General features: G+C 34.4%; 1 protein-coding gene across 2 annotated transcripts; it reads right to left on the bottom strand.

Moving 5' to 3' along the window:
• Positions 1-9,186: 9,186 nt before the first annotated feature.
• LOC141677551 (uncharacterized) lies at positions 9,187-23,210 on the bottom strand. 2 transcript variants are annotated; one of them, XM_074483538.1, is made up of 8 exons: positions 23,041-23,210; positions 19,176-19,425; positions 18,876-19,091; positions 15,785-18,787; positions 15,378-15,562; positions 15,092-15,258; positions 11,508-11,630; positions 9,187-9,399 (listed from the first exon to the last, which is right to left on the bottom strand). In XM_074483538.1, exons 2-6 carry the CDS (start codon positions 19,380-19,382, stop codon positions 15,204-15,206), a joined length of 3,666 nt encoding a protein of 1,221 aa, XP_074339639.1. In that variant the 5' UTR covers positions 19,383-19,425; positions 23,041-23,210; the 3' UTR covers positions 9,187-9,399; positions 11,508-11,630; positions 15,092-15,203. The 2 variants fall into 2 exon arrangements, with proteins under 2 accessions (XP_074339639.1, XP_074339638.1); XM_074483537.1 differs by having other exon boundaries at positions 9,187-11,630.
• Between the last annotated feature and the right edge of the window lie 206 nt (positions 23,211-23,416).

The following is a 23,416-nucleotide window of genomic DNA, read 5'->3' as shown; positions in this document are numbered from 1 at the left end:
AGATGAAGGAACTAGCAAAGCAATTACAAGAGTTGTTAGAGAAAGGAGTAATCAGACCCAGTGTATCCCCGTGGGGTGCACCAGTACTATTTGTCAAGAAAAAGGATGGAAGCATGAGACTGTGCATCAATTATCGGGAGCTCAACAAGCTTACAATCAAGAACAAGTATCCGTTACCCAGAATTGATGATTTGTTTGACCAATTGAAAGGAGCCAAGTACTTCTTCAAGATCGATTTGAGATCGGGATATCATCAACTAAAAATTAAGCCAGAGGATATACCAAAGACAGCTTTCAGAACAAGGTATGGACATTATGAATTTTTAGTGATGTCTTTTCGATTAATCAATGCCCCGGCAGCATTCATGGACCTGATGAACAGAATTTTCAAGGAATACCTGGACAAGTTTGTTATTGTGTTTATAGATGATATTTTGATTTATTCAAAGATAGAAGAGGATCATGCAAAACATTTGAGGACAACTTTGGAGATTTTGAGGAAGAAAAAGTTATATGCTAAATTTTCAAAGTGTGAGTTTTGGTTATAAGAAGTTCAGTTCTTAGGACACATAGTCAGTAATGAAGGGATCAAAGTGGACCCAGCGAAGATTGAAGCAATTACAAATTGGGAAAGACCGAGAACACCAACAGAGGTAAGAAGTTTCTTGGGATTAGGGGGATATTATCGCCGATTTGTTTAAAATTTCTCAAGGATTGCAACACCATTGACGAAGTTTACACGGAAGAATGAAAAGTTTATATGGAACGATAAATGTGAAGAAAGTTTTCAGGAATTGAAGCGAAGATTAATCACGGAACCTGTTTTGTCGCTTCTAGATGACCAAGGGATATCATACTCATGACTTGGAGCTAGCAGCCATAGTATTCGCTTTGAAGATTTGGAGACATTATCTATATGGAGAAAAACTCAAGATTTATACGGATCACAAAAGCTTGAAGTACATATTCACACAGAAGGAGCTTAATATGAGACAGAGGAGGTGGTTAGAGTTAATCAAGGATTACGAATGCACGATTAACTATCATCCCGGTAAAGCAAACGTTGTAAAGGACACGTTAAGTCGGCAAGAAAAGTTGAATGTGTTATCAGTACCCGAAGAGATATACAAGGAATTTCAGAAACTGGAATTGGAGATTAGAGTTTGCAAGCCTGATGAAGTAAAAGTGTATAGTATGACTTTCCAGCCGGAGTTATTAAAGAAGATAAGGAAGTGTCAAGAAGAGGTAATGGATCAGGACATTAACCGTTTGGTAGGTGAGGAATTGTGTACACAAAAGGACGATCAAGGTATTCTCAGGTTTTCTTCTAGAACTTGGATTCCACCAGTGATGGAGTTGAAGAATGAAATTTTACAGGAGGCTCATAATTCAAGGTATTCAATCCATCCAGGAAGTACCAAGATGTACAGAGATTTAAAGGAAAATTATTGGTGGCCAGATATGAAGAGGGAGATTGCGAAATGGGTTAACAGATGTTATACATGTCAGAGAGTTAAAGCAGAGCATCAGAGACCAAGTGGATTGTTGCAGCCATTGGAGATTCCATAGTGGAAGTGGGAACATATTACCATGGATTTCATAGTCGGATTACCAAGGACGAAAGCCAATCATGATGCCATTTGGGTTATAGTGGATAGACTTACCAAGTCAGCTCATTTTCTGCCTATAAATGAAAGATTTTCACCAGACAAATTAGTCCATATGTACCTGAAAGAAATCGTAGTTCGTCATGGAGTTCCTATGTCTATCGTATCCGATCGAGATCCGAGATTTAATTCGAGATTTTTGAAAAAAATTCAAGAACGTTTGGGAACGAGACTGAATATGAGTACGGCTTACCATCCACAGACGGACGGCCAGAGCGAAAGAACAATCCAGACAATCGAAGACATGTTATGTGTTTGTGCTATTGATTTCAAAGGAAGTTGGGACGAGCATTTAACCTTGGTAGAATTTGCTTACAAAAACAATTATCATGCCAGTATTGGGATGCCACCCTATGAAGCTCTTTATGGATGCAAATGTCGATCTCCTGTATATTGGGATGAAGTAGGAGAACGCAAAATACTTGGACCTGAATTAGTGCAACAAATGAAGGAAGTTGTTGAAGTTATCCAGAAGAGATTGATAGAAGCACAAGACCGTCAAAGGAAGTATGCAGATCAATCAAGCAAAGATATGGAATTCGAAGAAGGAAATCTGGTATTACTGGAAGTATCGCCGTGGAAAGGATTGACAAGATTCGGAAAGAAAGGAAAACTGAGCCCTAGATATGTCGGACCTTTTGAGATTCTAAAGCGAGTTGGCAAAGTAGCTTACGAGTTGGCATTACCTCCGCACATGGAGCACATTCACAATGTTTTTCACGTATCGATGCTTAAGAAGTATAATCCAGACTCCAGGCATGTAATCGAATACGAGCCAATAAAGCTTCAAGCAGATTTGTCATATGTAGAGAGTCCGATAGAGATTCTAGAGGGAAGAGAGAAAGTGTTAAGAAATAAAGTGGTAAAGTTAGTAAGAGTATTGTGGAGAAACCCAAAGGTTGAAGAGTCAACCTGGGAGTTAGAAAGTGACATGAGAGAAAAGTACCCTTATTTGTTTTCTTAGGAGATTCTGAGGACAGAATCCTTTTAAGGGGGGAAGGATGTAATATCTGGGAAATATCGTGTAATTATTTTTGCTAATAAATAAATATTATGTATGTTCAGTAATTACTCTGTGAATTATTTGTTAAGTGATATATATGTTTGAATGTTTAAAAAATAATATAAATTGAGTATTGTAATTTTTATATGTCCAAAATAAAATATAGATAATTGTCATATCTTCCTATTTATTTTTATGTTGATTTATGATTTTATAGGAAATATATGGATTTTATAAATTCTTTTTCTGAGTAATTATAAACTAATTTATACAATCGGGAACCAACCGACGTCACCCGTTTTTACTTTTTTATAACCCGAAACTCTTCCGAGAACTCCTTCCTAACCTAATTGCAATATTCCGAGCATTTTCCATATTTCGACTTTTTCGATCCGTCGTACGGTTTGTCCTGCGCAGGTCCCAGCGCAATAGTTTTGATACATTATTCATTTCGGTAAATCAATAAAACTCGTATTTTCGGTAAACGGGATCTTTTTATTAAACTATTACAATTATCACCTCGTAATACGTGTAACTAGGCGCTGAGACCAAGACCGCGGTACAAATTGTACCGATTTGGATAATTATCCTGAAAACCGGTACCGTTTGGATCTGTTTTTATAAATAAACGTACTATTTTATATCCGGAACGATCCAACAGGATACTAATTTTCCGTAAATATAAATAGCCAGTACATTATCTATTTCTGGTTCAGATAATCATAAAACACAGTAAAAATCCTGTAAAATCCATAGAAACCCCTAAATTAAATTATGTTCTTCAAAATCAAACCCAAATTTGGAGGCGTTACCGGTCTCAGATTTTGACGCTCTTATACTCAAATCAAAGTTCTGGAAATCAAGAATCACAATCTTTCATCAAAACATACCCAGAAACATCAGGTGATTTTATAATTAATTATTTTAATTCGAATTTATTGATATTCAAATTCGGATTTTTTGTTCGATAAGTTGTTTGTATGATTTTATGCTTGCATGTTGAAGATCTTTTCTTCCTGATCATTTTGGTATATTATATGACTGATTTGGAATTCAATAACATATAGAAATTGTTGTTTAATTATCGAATGGTAAAATTAGGGTTTATAACCGTTTGAATGTTTTCAATTGGATTAGGTAAATTATTTTCCTAAGGGTTAGCAGTCGAATTGGTTGGTATGTTTGTGTTCCTTGTGAAATTTGCAATTGAACCATGTATAGTACATCAACAACCAATTCCTAGAAGTCAAGTAATCGAGCTCGCCGTGTTTTGTTGAGTTCGTCGGAGTTCATATCGATTTTGACCGGAGTTTGTTCCAAAGCTGTTGTTCGTGATTGATTTGTGTATGTCTGTGTTCCTATAACGATTTAGAATCGTTTTACATCAAAAGCCCTGAAAAACGAAATTGTTTTGAACCCCAATTGTGGTCACCGGATTCTGGGTTCGTCCGGCGGTTCATCCCGACCCGGCGACCCGGTTTCCTTACCCATTTTTTTTATTAAAAACCCGGTTTTGATCCAAATTAATCCTAAACCATAGTTGTTTTTAGCATTTTTACAAATTAGTACCTGAAAGTTTCCAGAACTTCCAGGAATTTGATTTCTGTTTAAAATCTTTTAAAAATTGGATTTCTTTTATAAAATCATTTTAAAAATTGTTTTTAATTTCAAAAAATTCCGAAAATGATTATTTTAATTCTAAATTTCATTTTTAATTCAAAAATAAATCCAAATTATTTATTTAATTAATTTTAATTAATAATTAATTAACTGATTGGTTAATTAACTTAAATATTAATTGATTAATTAGTTTAAATATTTATTAATTTATTTTAATTTATTATTTAATTTGATTTAATTATTTAAAATTGATTTAAAAATTCTGAAAAATAGTTTTGAGTTTTAAAATATTATTTTAAAATATATTCAAGGCTCGATAATTATTATTAAATGATTTTAAGTTCGAATTGAGCATTTGAATCCTATTATTTAATTATAAAATGATTCGGAGACCCGTTTTAATTCCGAAAAATATTTTAAAAAATCATATTAAATACATGAAAGCCTGTTTATGACCCGAGACTCCTTTATAAATGATATATCATTGATTGTTAGACGTGTTAAGTCTTATATGTGACTTGTTGATTGACTGTCGGTCTATATGTTCGGTGTTTACTTGTTTATAGCGTAACTTTCAATCCGTTAGTCGGATTTGGGTAAAATGAAGGGTAGATAGAAGAGTATACTGAATAGAATCGTATGAGTTGAGTATTGATAGATGCTTATGATATGTGAGCAGAAGAGGCAAGGCATAGGATAGGGAAACATATAGTCGAGGAGTAGACGGTTGCGATTGAAAGTTAGTAAAGTATAGCAAGCTAGTACCAGAAAAGTGTTCTGAACTTTCTCGAGATATATTGTAGTTGATTGGTAGTCCTATTTTATATTACAAGTGCTTTGAAGCACTAAACCTTAAACCTTGATTCCATTTGTTGATCTTTGAGCCGTAAACCTTATTTATTTTCTGAACCATTGATTGTTGAATACCCGAGTACAAACCACAGATATACGATACTACTCCACAAATACATACAAACTAAATACCAACCACTGAATCAAATGACTTACATATTCAAACCATTGTACCCTATGCTTTGAAGAAAAACCAAATCCTTGTAACCTTGAAACGTTGATTCCTTTGTTACCCAATTCTTTCATTACCTAACAGCCATTCTTTGAAATTTCCATACTGTTCCTTTGTGAAGATTGAAACCATCTCGTTATTGAACATCCAATGTTGCTTATGATTTTGTTTATTGCTTTACATTAATTATTCTGTTATTATGTTAGAATTGGATTGTTTTATAAAATTGTGGACCAGATTCGTGGTCAGGCCAGATTGGTGGTCAAGTTAGGCCAATGTGTGCCTTGGATCCAGTAATTAGAGCAGAGCTGTGTGCCTTGCTCGGGGTTAGTGCGTGACTGATCAGCAGCCTAACCTTGGTTTTTAAAATGAAAATATAATATCCAATTCTAAATCATTAATCATTGTTCACTTAACACCTTAACCCTTTTCACTTGATGATCATTATTCTCAGTCTTGTCATTGTGACTTGCTGAGCTAGTTAGCTCATTTGTGCAATGTTGTTTATGTTCTTTTCCAGTTAAGAAGGAACCAGTTAGTAGCGAAGATCCCCAATCCAGTGCGAGAGATAGGGGTCCAGATTGATCGAGTTAAGCTAGCTGATGGCTTTTGAGATAGTTTAAGTTTGTAAAAGTTTGTATTAATGTTTAATATTCAGTCTGATTTTGAATAGTTGTGATTTGGACGTTTGTAATATAAGTGTGTGTGTGTGTGGCTTGTGTACATACTTTAACATGTCGCGGTCCGTGGTAGTTGGTAAGTAGGGTCATTGTATATTATTATTATTATTATCTTTATTATTGTTATAAGCAGGTTATAAATAAGGTGTGTGTGTGTGTGTGTATGTGGACCCCAAAATTCTGACCCGGGTTTGGAGGGCGCCACAGTCATCATGGAATGATACATGTTCAGCCTCTTCATCTACATTCTCAAATTCACAATTTTATTCTTTGTCCACAACTTCTTGTTCAAGATCATTGGGGGCTTTACACATGCCCTCTAACTCCAACAATTGCACTAATTCATCATCCTCCCTTTGTGCAATGTTAGGTCCTCAATGTAGTCAAAATTCAACCACTGAGAGGGAATGAAATTCATAGTAACTGGCTCGTTGGGTTACCCTCACAATACAAATGCATCACCCTAGTTGAGTGAAGATGTTTACACATCTCAAGCACATCTGCATCATTTACCAGAGGGAATAATGCTACATCCATATTAGATGATGGATGTTTATAAAATAATTCCAAGATGCTACATCTGAATAACTTGCATATTCCGAGTGAGATCCTGGTTACCCTTCCACCAGAGGAGCTTCATGCAGTGAACAGGGTCCTTGTCACCATGCACCAGAGACTTGTTACTGCTAATACAGACAAGGAAGTTCTTTTAGAAAAACTGAAACACGAGGTTGCTGTAAAAGAGCGTCTTACAGCAGAGGTTTGTAATCCAACAGTATAAAGCTCTATAAGTTTAGTAGTAGTTTTTTATTATTATATATTAGTTCTTGTAAAATGTAAATTGCACGACTTAATTTTTTCTCAACAAGTAAACATTAGGCTATTTTAATAAAAGAAGGAAAGGGCTTGTTGATCGTTGCTTTGAAGGTCGCCGCCAGCTTTTTTTATTCTTTGTATTTATGCTGACTTTACCAACTACAAATAATTGATTGCTTGTTAAATTAGTGATTAGTTGTCTAACATAGTGACTTGGTGATGGAAGTCAAACAGCGGGACAAGGCATGCAGCATAAAGTGAGTAGTTGTCCTGATTATTGTGAGAATGTGTCAATGTGTAGCTAATCTATCCACAGGTACTCATGTTGCATCTCGTGGAAGGGTTCAAAGAGAGAAGAGGCATGATCCTTAGACAAGAACCAAAGGTAGGAGTAGGTTGGCTCAGTGACATGTTTCATATGACTGGATGAATTAGTGGATAATAGATTTATGTTGATATTTTTTGTAGTTTTAGTATTGAATGGTTAAATTATGTAATTAGTTTCGATATTGGATAGTTAATTTGGAATATTTAGTTAGTTTTAATATTGGATGAATTGGACAATGTAATTGGCCAATTAAATGCATGTTTGGTTTTGGTATAATGATTTTTGTATACTGGTTAATTGGAGAATGTTTGACAATGTAGTTGGCCAATTGAATGCATATTTGGTCTTATAAAACAAGATTCATATACCAATCAAACCTAACAAATAACTGATATTCTATGAATATTTGACATCAGCTTATTACATAGCAACTGATGTCTCTTATGAACAAAACATCAGTTTAGTTTAACATGACCGATGTTAAATTACATCTTTAACAACAGTTCGAAAGTTATGTTAAATACAAGTTTACATAACTGATGTCTAATATTATAATTTACATCAGTTCATAAAATAACCGATGTTAAAAGTAGTTATTTACAACGTCCTAATTTTCATAAATGTTGTCTTATCTTTTTTTTCTTTGTGTGTCACATGCTTAAATTGATAGAAATTAAAAGATAAACTATTATTGAACTCATGATCATGTGTTAAAATGTAATATATTAGAAAAAAGATATCAGTTTCTAAGTTAGTACTGTTGTCTACTGGTATTTTAGACATCGGTCTAAAACTGATGTCTCAAACTCTGGATCTTTCTCTACACATGCAAAGACATCGCTTTTAAAAACTTTTAACATCGGTTTATAACCGATGTCTTTTGACCTATTTTTTGTAGTGAAGTTTCACTACACTCATTGAACATCCTAAGTACTTCTATGTAGCTAATTTGATCAACATCACACATGTCTACATATCGGACCTGACCTTCAACATAACTTTTAAGGTTTGACTCGAAATGTCCCCCAAAATGATATTTAATGGTAAAATGACCAGGTGCCCCTGCAAATTCAATACATGGTATAGAAGATAAAGTGATTGTAAACATTCATACCAAACCCTAATTTATCAATATACACGACCATATAACTTAAGATGATACTATGCAGATTTTAACACAACAAAACAAGGCAAAAATCTATTTGAACACAAGATATGCATATCCTCATATATTCAGTTACATGAAAGTGTGTAAACGACCATAAGTTATACAGAAACAAAACAAAACTATTTAACATAGTACTAATTACGGCTATAATCGGGGCACTCATTTGGATGATATGTCAGATGGTCATCAAAATCACGCATAAACCAGGACATTGTTGCTATGGGCTTCAATCAAGAACCAGGTGACTAAGTTACATGTGTGAGTTTGTGTGTATATAATGGCTGCGATAATAAAGATGTAATAATGATATTAAAGGCGGGATTGCCTTTCTTTATGGCGCCCTTTTGGCCATTTTGCAACTACATCACTGTTGTTTGACCTCTTTTGCAATAGAATTAACAGAGTCTTAACAGAGATACACACATTTTTTTAAACTTAGGTACACACAATACATTATTGAAATATTAGGTACACAATGTGCAGTGAAGCCAAATTTTGGGCACACAATATGCATTTTACTCTACATTAATTTGCCCTAAATTGACCCTCATAATTTTAAAATTTTTTAAAATATATTTTTACAATTATTTTGCAAAACTACATTTTCCATTTTTTTAACAAAATCTTGGTTTTGCAACTTCTATGCAACATAATACAGCCAAATTCACCTTCTAATGCAATCAAAAAAAATTCAATTCATTTTAGAAAATGTAAAAGTGGTTGTCAATCCGGTTGATTTTAGATGCAAACTGTCTATAATTTATTATTATTATTATTATTATTATTATTATTTTTATTATTATTATTATTTGTAATTACAAAGAACCTAAGTATAGGTTTAGATTAACTAATAAACTAGTAACATGCAACTAATCTTCCTTCTGGTTGAATAAATATGATAAACACCTGACAGAATTTAATAGTAGGACACATTATTTAACAGAGCTTCACATATATATCATTTGATTTTCATAGTCATACATCTTCAAAAGCACAACAAATATGTGTACATTAGCAATGTAAAAAATGTAATCAACAGCCTCCTGTGCCGAGCAGGAAGCGAACAAGCTCCAACAATTCGTCCAATAAGCACCTGGGCACCTCACAAAACAAAACTTAAATCCGCATTAATATCAACAAATTTAAAATATTCCCTTAATGAATTACATTACACATTAGCTATTACCAGAACACCAGAAAAACATATTTCATGAGGATGCAATTTGCATATATGGCTGGTAAAAAAGGATTTTTTTTTTACAGATACCATTCTTTTTTGCATCAGTTTTGGAGTCTGAGAAAAACCCGAGGGTGTATCCACCACATAATCTGGATACACCAATATTCTGTTCCAACTAATATTCTGAATCTTATAAGATGCATCAAACTGCAGTATACTTGATAACAAAAGAACCAGAAATTCAGAACGCATCGATAACATCAACATGAAACTAAGCAGTTCCAGAAAAGAAACGTAATAATCCAGGCCAATGGAGGCCAATATTATGTTAAAAGCCCTAGTAGCGAGGAGACGCCAATTATAATTATAAAAGCCCCATTAGACGCCAATTTTTTGTCACGAATAAGCCAAAAATCCTAATGGGGCTTTTATAATGGAGAGCTCCTAGTCTGAAATACGAGGAATATGGGGGAAAGAACTACTCCAAATCACTAGGTGCTTCTCCTCGCTACTTAATTATATGTAATCTCTCTTCTCCGAACTCAGATTTTATAACAAAATATTAAGAATAACCGCTTGCTCTCTCTACTGTAGATGTTATTTTCAGAGACCAAAAATACTGATCAGCTAAAAAAGTTATATAAGGAATGAATATAAGTAAAATTGTTGGAGATGAAAATACCCGTTTTTGACTTATATTACAAAGAAGTAAGAACGGATACATTAAATTTAGGAAATGGAGTAAGAGGCTGTGGGGGTTCCTCTTATAATATTTGCAGTTCCTTCTCGATCTTAACATTAAGGATTCAACATAACTGAAAGGCAAATTTGACAAGCATGCTGCAATGAACTTTCTCAAGGACCTATTATTATCATTAAAGGGACAAAATAATCTACAGTGGAAGCATATAGATACAATAATTACGGTTTTTGAGGATAGATATCTAAGGTTGCTGAAGCAACTGTTCTTAGTTAAAATATGTATCATTATATGTTAACCGACAAATTACCACAAGTAAAGAAGATCGCAATTACCTAGGACTGCACCTATTCCTATTGCAATCTTATAAAACCAAGTTAACAGTATCGGCAGAGTAGAGTCTCTGTATACCCAGGTAAAGAAAAATGTTACTACATACCAACTCTTTGCTTCCTGAACATGTCTAATGTTCTAGATAATTTAAATCAATGTCACAATATTTCCACCCTGAATATTAACATAAAGTTTTTACTATCTTCATTTCTAAGAAAATCTCTTCAGACATCTCATTTCATAAATTTATCGCTTGAATTCCTTTATTCCTAAATAATTTAGTTTGAACACAATAGTTAGTTCCAGAAAGTCACAAGCATCCTTCTCTTGTGAAGCCCACTCTTACGTGTCTTCGAAGAAGTTGCAGCTTCCTGCCCTCCTGAACAAATATGACTCAGACAGTAGTGGTCAATAAATTGTGAACTAGTTGACGCTTGTATTCAAATACTGATTTCCTCTTTCAGAATTGATCCCATACTAAAAAACCAATGATGCTGGTATTCAAATACTGAGTCCCTCTTTCAGAGTGATCTCATACTAAGAAACCAATGACACTCGTATTCAAATACCGAGTCCCTCTTTCAGAGTTGATCTCATACTAAGAAACCAAATATAATCATCAACTTACAAAAAAAATCAAATATAAACTTTAGAAGTATCCACTTAATGTCCCATCAGACGCTCTATTTAAGATTTTACTGTTTTATTCTGATTCATGCACCATGTTCCCGTGATTCTTAACCCCCTCTATTTCTACTCATGTTCCATGTGCCCTGTGACTTCCTAGCACAATTCTTTACTAACAAATTTTTAATGCAGTCTAAATTTAATTGAGCTGGTTATAAACTAGAAACGTAGGGGATATGTTTTTCAAAAGAAAAGTTTACTTCAACAATAACAAAAACAAAAAAGACAAACTATGATATAACCATATTTCAATATATGCATATTGCCATTATAAACTTAAAACTCCAAAAATACAGCAAACCTGGAAAGACTATACCGAAGTAGCACCTCTAAGTCCAACATTGTCCCACAATGGCAAGTCTACCTTGTAGCTCCAATCTAATCCCGGGATTTGCCAAATACACACCTGTAGCAAGGAAGATATCTGCACATGTACAAAGAAATATATGATTAAGCACGAGTACACGATACAATTATTAACCTTTAACAATAGAAAACAAAAAGAAAATTAAGGCCTTACAAAAACTATCCATAAGCCTTACACCAGCAGTCTGTTTTCTACCAATGTGAACCTATATTGCCTTTATTCAGAAAACTCCCTAATTCTTAAAAGACATGCAGTGTTCCACTTATAAACGATATCATGATTCCTAACTCTTAACAATGAATCTTTTATATATTTTTGTAATATTAAATCTTACACATACTTTTGTAATGACTAGGAGAGAGAATTACAAGAAATCTTATAGAATGTGAAATTTAATTAGAAAATGACATATATTATGTGGGATTTAATTAGAAAATGACATATAAGTTTGTTGATGTCATAAAATTAATAAGAAAGTGACCCCTAAGCTGATGGCATCAGCTGTCTTTTGTTTCTTTCGTTCTAGTATTAGGTAGATTGATTATAATAAATTTATTGATCGAAATTGAATATGAATATCAAATCCATATTAGGTATCTTTAAAGTCAATAGTATCTATTTAAAAGGTCAGAATCAAATAAGTTACTGAATTCAAATCTGAATCCAACAACATTTATGGTGTTAATAATATTATCACATATTTATATATAGTTGATTATTAGTATCTTTAAAGTCAATAGTATCTTTTTAAAAAGTTAGAATCAAATATATAAGTTACTGAATTCAAATCCGAATCCAACATTTGATAATATAAAATTTTATAGTTTATTATATGGTAGATAAGATTCGACCACTAGACCTTTGACTGTATCTTTCGAGCAAATAATAATACTAATTAAGATAAATTGACATGTCATTAATAAGATTTGATCCCTTGAAAAAATTGTATATACTAAAGTATAAAATATTTCATTTTTAAATCCAAGAGCTCTCATCTATTCAACATAAAATACTTAAAATCTAACCGTTCTTATTCATTCTCATTCTGCCATACACCAAAGTTTTGGATAAGATATCTCATACGATACAATATTAGGACCACAAGACTTATGTACACATAAACTTACAAATCACTCGTTAATATAGAATTTTATCAATTTACAAAGTAATTATATTACTTTAACCAAGGTAACATTTTAACAGATTATGTGTTTAGTTCAATCTATATAAATAATATAAGAAATACACTCTTTGGAATTTGGTGTGTGTTTATCACCAAAAACAATTTTTATATTCACTTTTTATGAAAAAGATTATTATTAAAAGTACCTTTTTTTGGTAAAAGTATAAAAGATACTCGTACAGAGTGAAAAAAAGAGTATCTTCCTTATTTATTATACACTATATCCTAAAGAGTGGTGAATACAGGAGGCATTAAAGAACAAGATTTTGGTCATCCCTCTTCGAATCTAACTTAGGAGGCAAAATATAGCTGCTCTCGATGATGCTCTTAAAGTGGTTGAAATAGAGATTTAGAGAATAGTTATTAAAGGGGGTACATAAGAAGTGATGCACTCAAGCTAACGTGTACTGCAACGAGCAATTAAGCTCTTCGTTGAAAATTGATAGATAAGAAAATACATATTTATAAGTCTTGAGACCCTTACAAATTTTGGGCATCCCATACAGAACTTTAAAAACACCTAGATAAGAAAAATAGATAGATAGGATATATTCTAGGTCACATTAACAGGGATCCTTAAACAAAGGGAAACATGCCCCTTCATAAATTTATGTAAAAGATGCTTTTTTGATGCAGAGGAGATCCAAGAAGACAATGTGACTTTTTAAAACAAAATTTGATAGGTGGTGAAAATAATTTTATAACTTTTATGAAGAAGAGTAATTAATCTTTAAGACAAGATCACAAGACACTTTTTAGTAACCTCGACTCTCGTTGATCACATTAACTTTAATTTTGCCGAATTTGATTACCCTCCTATAATTTTCAATAGGATTCTTCTCGTTTAACAATTTTATCCTTACTTATTTACCTGGTTCAAATATTTAACATAAAACCAACTAACAAACTAGCTCAGTAGGACATGATACAAAAATAGCTTAAAAAACAGCCGGTACCAATACTTTATTCATGATTCAACTATTGCACGGGTAGTATATGACACGAAAATAGCTTAAATAACCGATGCTTAAATAACAGTCGGTGGAAATACTTTATTCATGCTCCTATACATTGAGAATTATTGATTATGGGCTATAAGTTAGTCTATTCAACAAAAAAGATGCCAGATTAATATTAAAATTCTGTCATTTTCATTATTTCCACATTATAATATACATTTCCAGGAATGATGGTATCTCAAGATTGTGCTTACAACAACAAAAAATATTAATAAAAGATATACCACAAGGCCTATGACATCTAACAGTAAATCATGAGCTAGCAAAATTATACATTAACTGCTTTTAACATAAAGATTTAGGTTTAAAGCGTTCCTTGAAATAATAACTTTAAAAGAATTTAGCCTCTCACAAATGCACAATGAAGGCAAATTAGGTAGAAAAAAATTTGTCATGACAAAATTTATTTTCTTAAGACTAAAGCCTAGTTCAGCACTGCTCCCTAACATGCATTTGGGCGAAGTGTTATTGGGGATAGCATCGTGCAAGAAAGAGACATGGGAACAAAATCTGCCTCAAAAAAATGATAACATTTGGTTAATGTCACAAAAGTTTGAACTTTATAACACAAAAAAAAAAAACTTTTTTTCTGTTTTATTGAAGTTAGGTTGAGGGTTGATGTTATTTTAATAAAGAAAAAAATATTTTAACAAGTTGTGAAGGTTTTTTCCGCAAAATCTTAAGACAGAGGCTTTTCTCCAAAACAGCTTCAAAAGAAAACCAGGTTTGGGTTTACAAAAACTGTTTTCGAGTAGATTAGCTCCAAAGGTGCTTTTAGGGTCAGGGAAGGCAATGTTAAATAGGGATCGGGGCCAAAAACACACCTAGATGATTTCATGCCAAAGGTAAGTGAGAACTAAGACCTAAAGATGTATTGCCAGGCTTTCCAATTGGCACTCATTACAACCACCTTATCATTTGACAGCAGTCCAGGGCAAATAATACGAGAAGAAAATATTGCTAGACTCTTGCAATTAACAACGACTTCGAATATTTTGGGGTTTAAGAAGACACAAACTTCAGGGTAATAACATAATATTGCAGATAAGCAGTGATATATAAATATCAGCTCATACCAGCTGCCACTCAGCTCTTGATTAGACTGATAGTCATAATCAACTCTAGCACACCACACTACTACTAATATAATAATATGTAAACATGTGCATCCCAATGCGAAAATTTCAGTCAAAATGGTTTAGGTTTATACTAATACTATAGTCCACAAGTAAGCATGATCACCATATGAAGCAATCTGAAATGACATGTGTAGCATAAATCCGGATAATATTGTGAAACACGGAAGGGTGGATCACCTATTGCTAATTGTATGCAAATCGCAGATTCGACCCTAGATGGAACAGGCACCGCCTTGAAAAATGCCACAGCAGATACTGCTCCATTTAAGCGTTGTTTCCTCGTCTCCTATTACCAGCACCTTGACCTGATTCTCTCTTCAACGGAAGAGTGATCTTTAGAAGTTCTATGACATTATAAATAGGAAAAGATCAAAAATTCTTGTTATTCCTTTTATTTAGTTGATAAAGAGAGTAATCAGCATAACGTTTCAAAATACTAGGGTGAGTCAATATTACAACTTACTTCTGTCTCTTTGCACTCTGCTGTTTGATGCTAATAACCATGTCCATAGTCCTCCGCTGGTGCTCTGTTGTTTGTGAGTGTAGGTCAAGGCCATCCACACTACCACAATCGACTTTGCAAATCCGACACCATCCCATGCTAGTAGGCATTCTCTTTCTCAACCTATCAAAGGAATCCAAGTTGCCCTAAGGAATTCCCACAAAACAGAAGAATGGTCAAAATGCTATTTAACACAATCATGAACATCAAAATGCTATATAACACAATCATGAACATGAGTACACAAAATGAAATGTTAAAAAGAAAAGCAGGCAGTAACTCTTCACAAAAGCTAACTCTGACCAGAGCTTCTGAATAGGATAGAAAAAACTTAAACACATATATTTGCGGAAAATAACATCACGTACTGCATAAAAGCCACCAGAGCTTGAAAATCCATGAAGGGAAAAGCTGCTCCTAAATCCAGGCTCACCAAGACGCAGATGGTTTGATTTATTTCCTACAAATGATTCTGTATTAGGGAGGCCACTACGACCAGTGAATTCCCCCATACGAGGATCTGGAAATGTACCAAAACCATCTACAGCATGAAAATGACTGGGTACATTTCTAGGACCAAAAAATTCAACCCTGCGCAAGTGGTTGGGAATAAAATCTTGTCCAGTCATGTCACCACTCCTAAGATAATCACGTAGAGGCTTTCCAGTTGGATCAGAAGACATGTCAAAAGTTCTGGACCCTTCCTGAACTGCATAGGTGCCCCTGGCATGAACATCAACATGGCCAGGCTGATTATATGGCCCATCTGGTAGCCCTGCAAACCCACGGGATGGAATGCCATAGTATTCCCTTCCTGGACATCTAGGTGGAAGATGATCCACAACACATTCAGGCCCTGAACCAGGAAAATCTGGCTGAGTACCAGTTGGTCTTTCCCCAACATTATTGGCATTAAAAGTCCAGCTTGGATGATATGGGGGCAAGAACTTTGAAGGATTGTCATAATTACATTTATGAGGATAATCACCTGCGCTTAACGAGCCATTCCCTATATGTGTAGGCAGAAGCTTAGGGAACTGTTTCGGAGCTTGCTCATACTCACCCTGACCGATACGTCCAGATCCAATCATAAACTGATTCTTGTGATCATCGACATTTTTAAGATGCGGACCTGAGGCAGCTTCAAATGCAGGTACACAATGTTTATATAGACTTTGATCAAAGGATTCTGATAAATAGGGGTCCAGATATCCATCTTTCGAGTGGTGAAGCCTCTGATTCTGGAGTAAAGCAACACCATCAAAGCCATGTAGTGGTCCGATTGGCTCAGCTTTAAGAGTATTCGAAAACGTAGGCTGTGAAGGTGGGTTATTCTGATTAACTTGCCCCCTTTGTACACCTTGATAATATTCAGATGGATAACGAGATTGATGGAGTGGAGCCGACAGTCCAGGTCCTTTAGGTTTTAAATGAGAAGGTCCTTGACCTGGTAGCGCATTAGGTGGAGCTCCTAAATAAGAACCTGACTGCGAATTTGAAGGCATGGCAGGTCTTTGTTGATGAGATGAAGGCCCGTAGGGCCCTGAAGGCATCTGATACCTTCCTTGATCGGTGAGTGTAGCTGGAATGGAGGAATTAATAAGACCCTTGTCCTGAGTCCTAGCATATTCCCTAACGGCATGCCCTTGTGCAGTGACTTGTTTGTTACTCAATTTATGTTCTTGTGCCAATACATGTGTATTATGTCCCGCATAAGCTTCTGTTTGCCGCACAGTTGAATTTTTTGCACGGGAATTTTCTGTTTGTTTTGCAACAAAAACACTACTATCTTTCTCATCAAGTATTGCAGTTTCTGATTTATTGCCACCAGATAAAGAATCTAAGTTAAAAATTCCATCTTTTTCCGTAACAATTTTCTTCATACCAGCTTTTAAAGCATCAACCTCAGCTTCTACAGCCTTGTTCCTAGTTCCTTCATATGTTGCATTATTTTCACCTGCACTTGTGATTTTATATTTCTCATCCCCAATTTTTCCTCTAATTTCAGCTTCCAACACTCTAACCCTAACAGAATCCTCTCCAGGACCACTAACATCAACAGTCTTGTTTAAAGCTGGTCCACATTGTGCAGCATCACTTCCTTCACCCAATGTAAGTGTAATTGATCTATCAGAATGAGAAAACTTTTGCACAGAAGGCACTTGTGGTTTTCCAATGCCACCCTCAAATGTCTGATGCCCAGATGGTTGCACTAAACTCGATGGCAATGGTCGGGAGTCAGCAGCACCACCAAACACACCACCAGGTTGTGGAAAGGGATGAGATGCTACTGTTTGATTTGATTCAACAGGTCTACCTCTGTAGGCTTGAGGGTACTGAGGTGGCATGTCATGTGCTTGTACACTGCCCTGCATTGGTGGCGGAGGACGGGCAACAACATTTTGTTGCGACAGAGTCGGGCCCTGTGGTTGAGACTGGGTCTGCATAGGCTGCTGACCAAAAGGAATCTGATGCGATGGACCTTGAACCGAACCAGATGCCAGTGATGAAAAAGGCTGTAGTCGATATTGCAGAGATGGTTCCTGCAATGGTATTAATGCAGGAGGTTGGTGACCGATGCACCCCTGCTGTGAAGTCTGAGTATGCTGGGCAGTAGGGACACCCTGGATTTGGCTTTGACTCAACATATGGTTTGCCTGCTGCTGATTTGGCGGTAAAGCATTAGTCTGGGACGATCGTACATGTGGGGATTGCTGACGGAACTGAGCAGACGGAGGAAAAGAACTGCCAGAAGGATGTATAGGAATGGGATTTTGTTGTTGGGGGGGCTGCAGGGTTTGCTGGTGAGATTGAACTGGAGGATGCGGTTGATTACCAGGTACAACACTGGGTGCAGGTTGCTGACTTGGATGATTGTTAGGCTGCAATGGGTGTAGATAGGGATGACTTTGGGGATGAGATTGTAAAATGGATTGGGGATTAGATTGATGCTGGACCTTTGTCTGAAGCTGTGCCTGATGTCCCTGAGACGGTGCTTGAAGATTCTGTTGTGCAGGAGGCTTCGCAGAGTTGGGTAACGGAGGAGGTTGTTTTTTAGGGTTAGGCTGATGCTGAGTAATATGACCCTGGGCAGCAGTTTGAGCGTTAACTTGGATATGTGGACAGGGCTGTGTTACAAGATGAGATTGTTGTTGTGCATCAACCTGACTCTGCACAAAGGACTGTGCGTGAGAATGTCCCTGAGGCTGTGGCTTAGTCTGTGTTTGGCCTTGCCCTTGGACCTGAGACAATGATTGATATTGACCCTGCATCTGGTGCTGAGCATAGGCCTGAGGCTGTCCTCCATATGTTGACTGTAGCTGCACCAGCTGTGCAGGTAGGTAGTATTGCTGATGTAGATAATATTCACCCTGTAGTAGTTCAACGAATAAGAAAAAAATTCAAGCATATGAAAGACTTAATTAAAATTGTGCATTACTTAATGATTTGCACACTTACAGGACAACTTTGTGCGTGCTCCTGTACTTGGCGATGTATAATTTGCACACCACATACGTTGCACATGACAGGAAAATTTCCAAAGGAACAGCCAGAACAATGAGAGTTGCACTCAGATAACGGGCCCAGCCACAAACATCCACTCTTGTAGAACAGACAATGCACTAGTGTATTGCCTATTCGGTCTGCCAGTGCTTTGTCTGATTCAACTAGTGGCTGCAATTAAAAGGTCAATGAACAAACTTAGAAGATTGAAATCATAATAATTTGCTAAAGAGCCATAAAATAGAAAGTTTAAACCTTAGAATCCTTTTCTGTCACCAGGTATCCATCATAGGGACAAGCCTTTGTAGTCCTAACCACATATGTTAGACAGAGTTTACAGTACAGATGAGTGCACTGTGACTGAAGCGCTTCATTGGGGTAAACAAGTGTGCGACAAACAGGACAGAAGTACTCGCCCGCTAGAGATTGTATATTCACTATGCACTCATTGTCAAAACCCATATCTGCTCTGGAATCTGCCTTCAAATCCCAGAGTATTTCAAATCTGGGATAAAATAAATTACAGCCATTTATATATCAACAAATTCATATCACTTAAACACAAGTAAAAGTAATAATTATCATGCATTAAACATGGCAAAATTAGATAGAATTTTTTTGAAAAATACACAAATTTGTAACTCAAACTACACTTGGAGAAAAAGGCCAACACAAATAAGGAAATTAAAGAGCATGATCACAACATATGATTATGATATACTAAATTTGACTGATCCGCCACAAATAGACAAAAAAAAATATATGTTGGCAGTCCGACAGCATGTTAGCAAATTTACTCCACTCATATTTTAGACATAGTACTTAATCCAAATGAAATAAATATATATATATATATATATCAAAACACCCCAATTCAACTGAAAATGATTATTACGCCTTTCGAGTTTTGAAGTACAGACCTTTACACACAATGAAACACGTGATCATCTATATCCAACATTTACAGAAATTAACAAAAAAAATGTAAACATCAAATTACTTGAGCATAAAAACACTAACAACAATATAGAATAGCCAAACATACCCATACATATAAATATATATATGTAGACATGTGAATTGAGATTAGAGTAAAAACAAGTTCCAAGATTGAGCAGAAGACGAATCCAAATGGAAATTTGAACCAGTCAGATGTGAAAATCGAAACTTTATGATAAATCAGTTTGGAATGAAAAGAACAATAAGCAGGCGGCGCTACTATTATATAATAGCCCTAGTACAATACTGACCCATTAAGGAAATAAACACATTTGTATTCAACCTCAGCTCCGCCTATACATTTTTTCAAGCAAAACAATTATATTTTAAAATTGCAACTCATATTACACTTGGCACAAAAGGTCAACACATGGGGAAATTAAAGAGCATGATAACACAATTTGATAACACTAAATTTGACCAATCCAGCATCAAGCACACCATATAAACACATAGCTTGATCACTTTAGCAGTAACTATACAAGACACCTATATTTAGACATAAAATATAATACAAATAGAATTTATATCGAAACACATCAGTTAAATTTGAAATTAATTTTCCGGCTTTTGAGTTTTGGAGTAGGAATCTTTACACAGTGAAACACGTGATGATCTATATCTAAATATTCACACGAAAATTAACCAAAAAATGATTAAAAAAAAAGATGTAAAGATTAAAAACTACACATAAAAACACAAGCGACAATAGTGAATAACCAACCAAACACGCACACAGATTTACATACATGCATACATCTATTTATATTTAAAGATGTATAAACATGAATGAGAATAGAGTAAAAACAAGTAAATGAATCCAAATGTAAATCTTTAAATCTTGAATCAATGAGATGTAAAGATCAAAACTTGATGGATAAGTAATCAGTTTGGTCTGAAGAGAATAATAAGTGTTACTATTATATAATAACCCTAGTACTACACTGACCCATCAAGAAAATAAACATCTTTGTATTCAACCTAAGTTCCGGCTATGTACATTTTTTCTAGTAAAACAATTATATTTTTTGAAAAAACACACTTGCAACTCATTCTACACTTGGCACAAAAGGCGAACACAAGTAAGGAAATTGAAAAGCATGATCACAGTGTATGATTATAATATACCAAATTTGACTGATCCACCATCAAATACACAAAAAAAAACACATATCTTGACCAGTCCAGCAGCAACTATACACCACTCATATATTAGACATAGAACATAATCTAAATAAAATATATCAAGACATACCACTTCAACAGAAAATAATAATTCAGACTTCCAGGTTTTAGAGTATGGATCTCTACACACAATGAAACGCGTGATTATCTATATCTAACATTCACACAAAAATTATCAACAGAAATGATTAAAAAATGTAAACATCAAAAAGCCAAACATAAAAACACAAACAACAATAGAAAACAGCAAAAACAAACACACACACACACACACATATATATATATATATATATTTGTATAGAAGCATGAATGAGAATAGAGTGAAAACAGTACCTAGATTGAGCAGAAGATGAATCCAAATGTAAATCTTAAAATCTTGAACCAATCAGATTTAAATATCGGAACTTTATAATATATAATCAGTTTGGTCCGAAGAAAATAATAAGCGAACGGTGCTGCTATTATACTGACCCAAACCAATTTGTAAACAACCTGAGTTCCGGCTGTATACATTTTTTCAACACAATGATATTTTTTGAAAAAGCACAGCAACTCATAGTACAGTAGGCTGCTAGGCATGAAAGACCAACACAGATAAGGTAATAAAAAAGCATAATCACAACATATAATTATAATGTTCTAAATTTGACTGATCCATCATTTTTCAAGTAAAGAAAAAAACAATTATCTTAATCTGTGCAGCATTAACTATAAACCACTCACATATTAGACGTATACCTTAATCAAATTAAAATATATCTCAAAACACACCAATCAACTAAAAATACTTATTCCAGCTACCAGCCTTCATTTAAGTTTTAAAGTTAGGGCAATGAAATACCACAACTGGAAAAGTTGATTGAATCAATCACAAATTCATGCATGCAGAAAAAAGGAAACCCTATTTTCAATCAGTCCCAAATGTTATTCGGACATAAGAGAGGCTTATGGTATGAGGGGCCTAAAATACAATTTGTAATATTTATGTAATTTTAATCATTTACTGCCATCAAATCCATCACCCAATACCACCTCCCCCCATATAAGAATTTTCATTAAAGCCCTTGATGAAAACAGCAAAAGAACATCATCGTGGAGGAAATTGAGTAAGAATGACACACATAAAACACACCCAAAGAAGAAATTGCTTCATAACCCTGAACAAAAAAGGCAAAAAAACATCATGGAAATAAATAAGAAAATTGGATAAGAAGGACATACGTAACCTATACCCATATAAGATTTTTCGTCAAAGCCCTTAACAAACACAGAAGAGGAACATCATCATGGAGAAAAAGAAGGAACTGAGTAAGAATGACACGTAAAATGTACCCAGATCAGATTCTTTTCGAATCCCTAAAAAACACCGCAAAAGAACATCACTGAGGAGATGAAGGAAATTGAGGCTTGACCCACATAAAAATGTACCTGGATCAGAATTTTTTTCAAATTGCTAAAGAACCTACCGTAAAAAAACAGCATAATGTAAATTAAGAAAAAAATTGAGTAAATAACGTACATAGATGTACCCAGATCATAACTTTTTTAAAATCCCTAAACAAACATAGCAGAAAAACATCATCATGGAGAGAAAGAAGGAAATTGAGTAAGAATTACACAATTAATTGTACCTAGATAAGAATTTCATCAAAACCCTTAACAAACAGCAAAAAAAACATCATCATCATCGAGATAAAATGGAAATTGAGTAAGAATGATACACATAAAATGTAGCGATATATTGAAATTCAAATGAATAAAACAACAAGAAATGATCATCTACATCTAACATTTACACATGTTATCAACAAGAAATGATCAAGAGAAATTAAACATAAAAAACACAGACAACAATCAAGGACAACCAGACATATATAACACATAAACATATATAGATGATATAAAAATGTAAGAGAAAAGAGGAAAAGCAAGTACCAAGATTGAGCAGAACACCAATGGGAATGTAAAATCTTGAAGCAATCAAATGTAAAGTTGAAAGCTTTATAGATACGAAATGAGTTTGGTCTGAATGAAATTAAGAAAACAGGCGGCTCGTAGGTTGTCTTGTCAGAACCCTAGTTCCTCACTGACAAACAACAAAAAACGCCTGTGCATCTGTCCTGGCTTCCGGCTTTATACATTTTTGCCGCGTAGCATTATTTATTATTATTATTATTATTATTATTATTATTATTATTATTATTATTATTATTATTATTATTATTATATATTTGACATAATAAATATATTTTCTTTTTTCAAGGAATAATTTGTTTTTAGATAGTGTTATGGATTAAAAATTAGGGTCTAT

This window comes from Apium graveolens, chromosome 8, assembly GCF_009905375.1.
Source record: "Apium graveolens cultivar Ventura chromosome 8, ASM990537v1, whole genome shotgun sequence".
Classification (NCBI taxonomy): domain Eukaryota; kingdom Viridiplantae; phylum Streptophyta; class Magnoliopsida; order Apiales; family Apiaceae; genus Apium; species Apium graveolens.
This window is presented reverse-complemented; position numbering and strand designations above follow the sequence as displayed.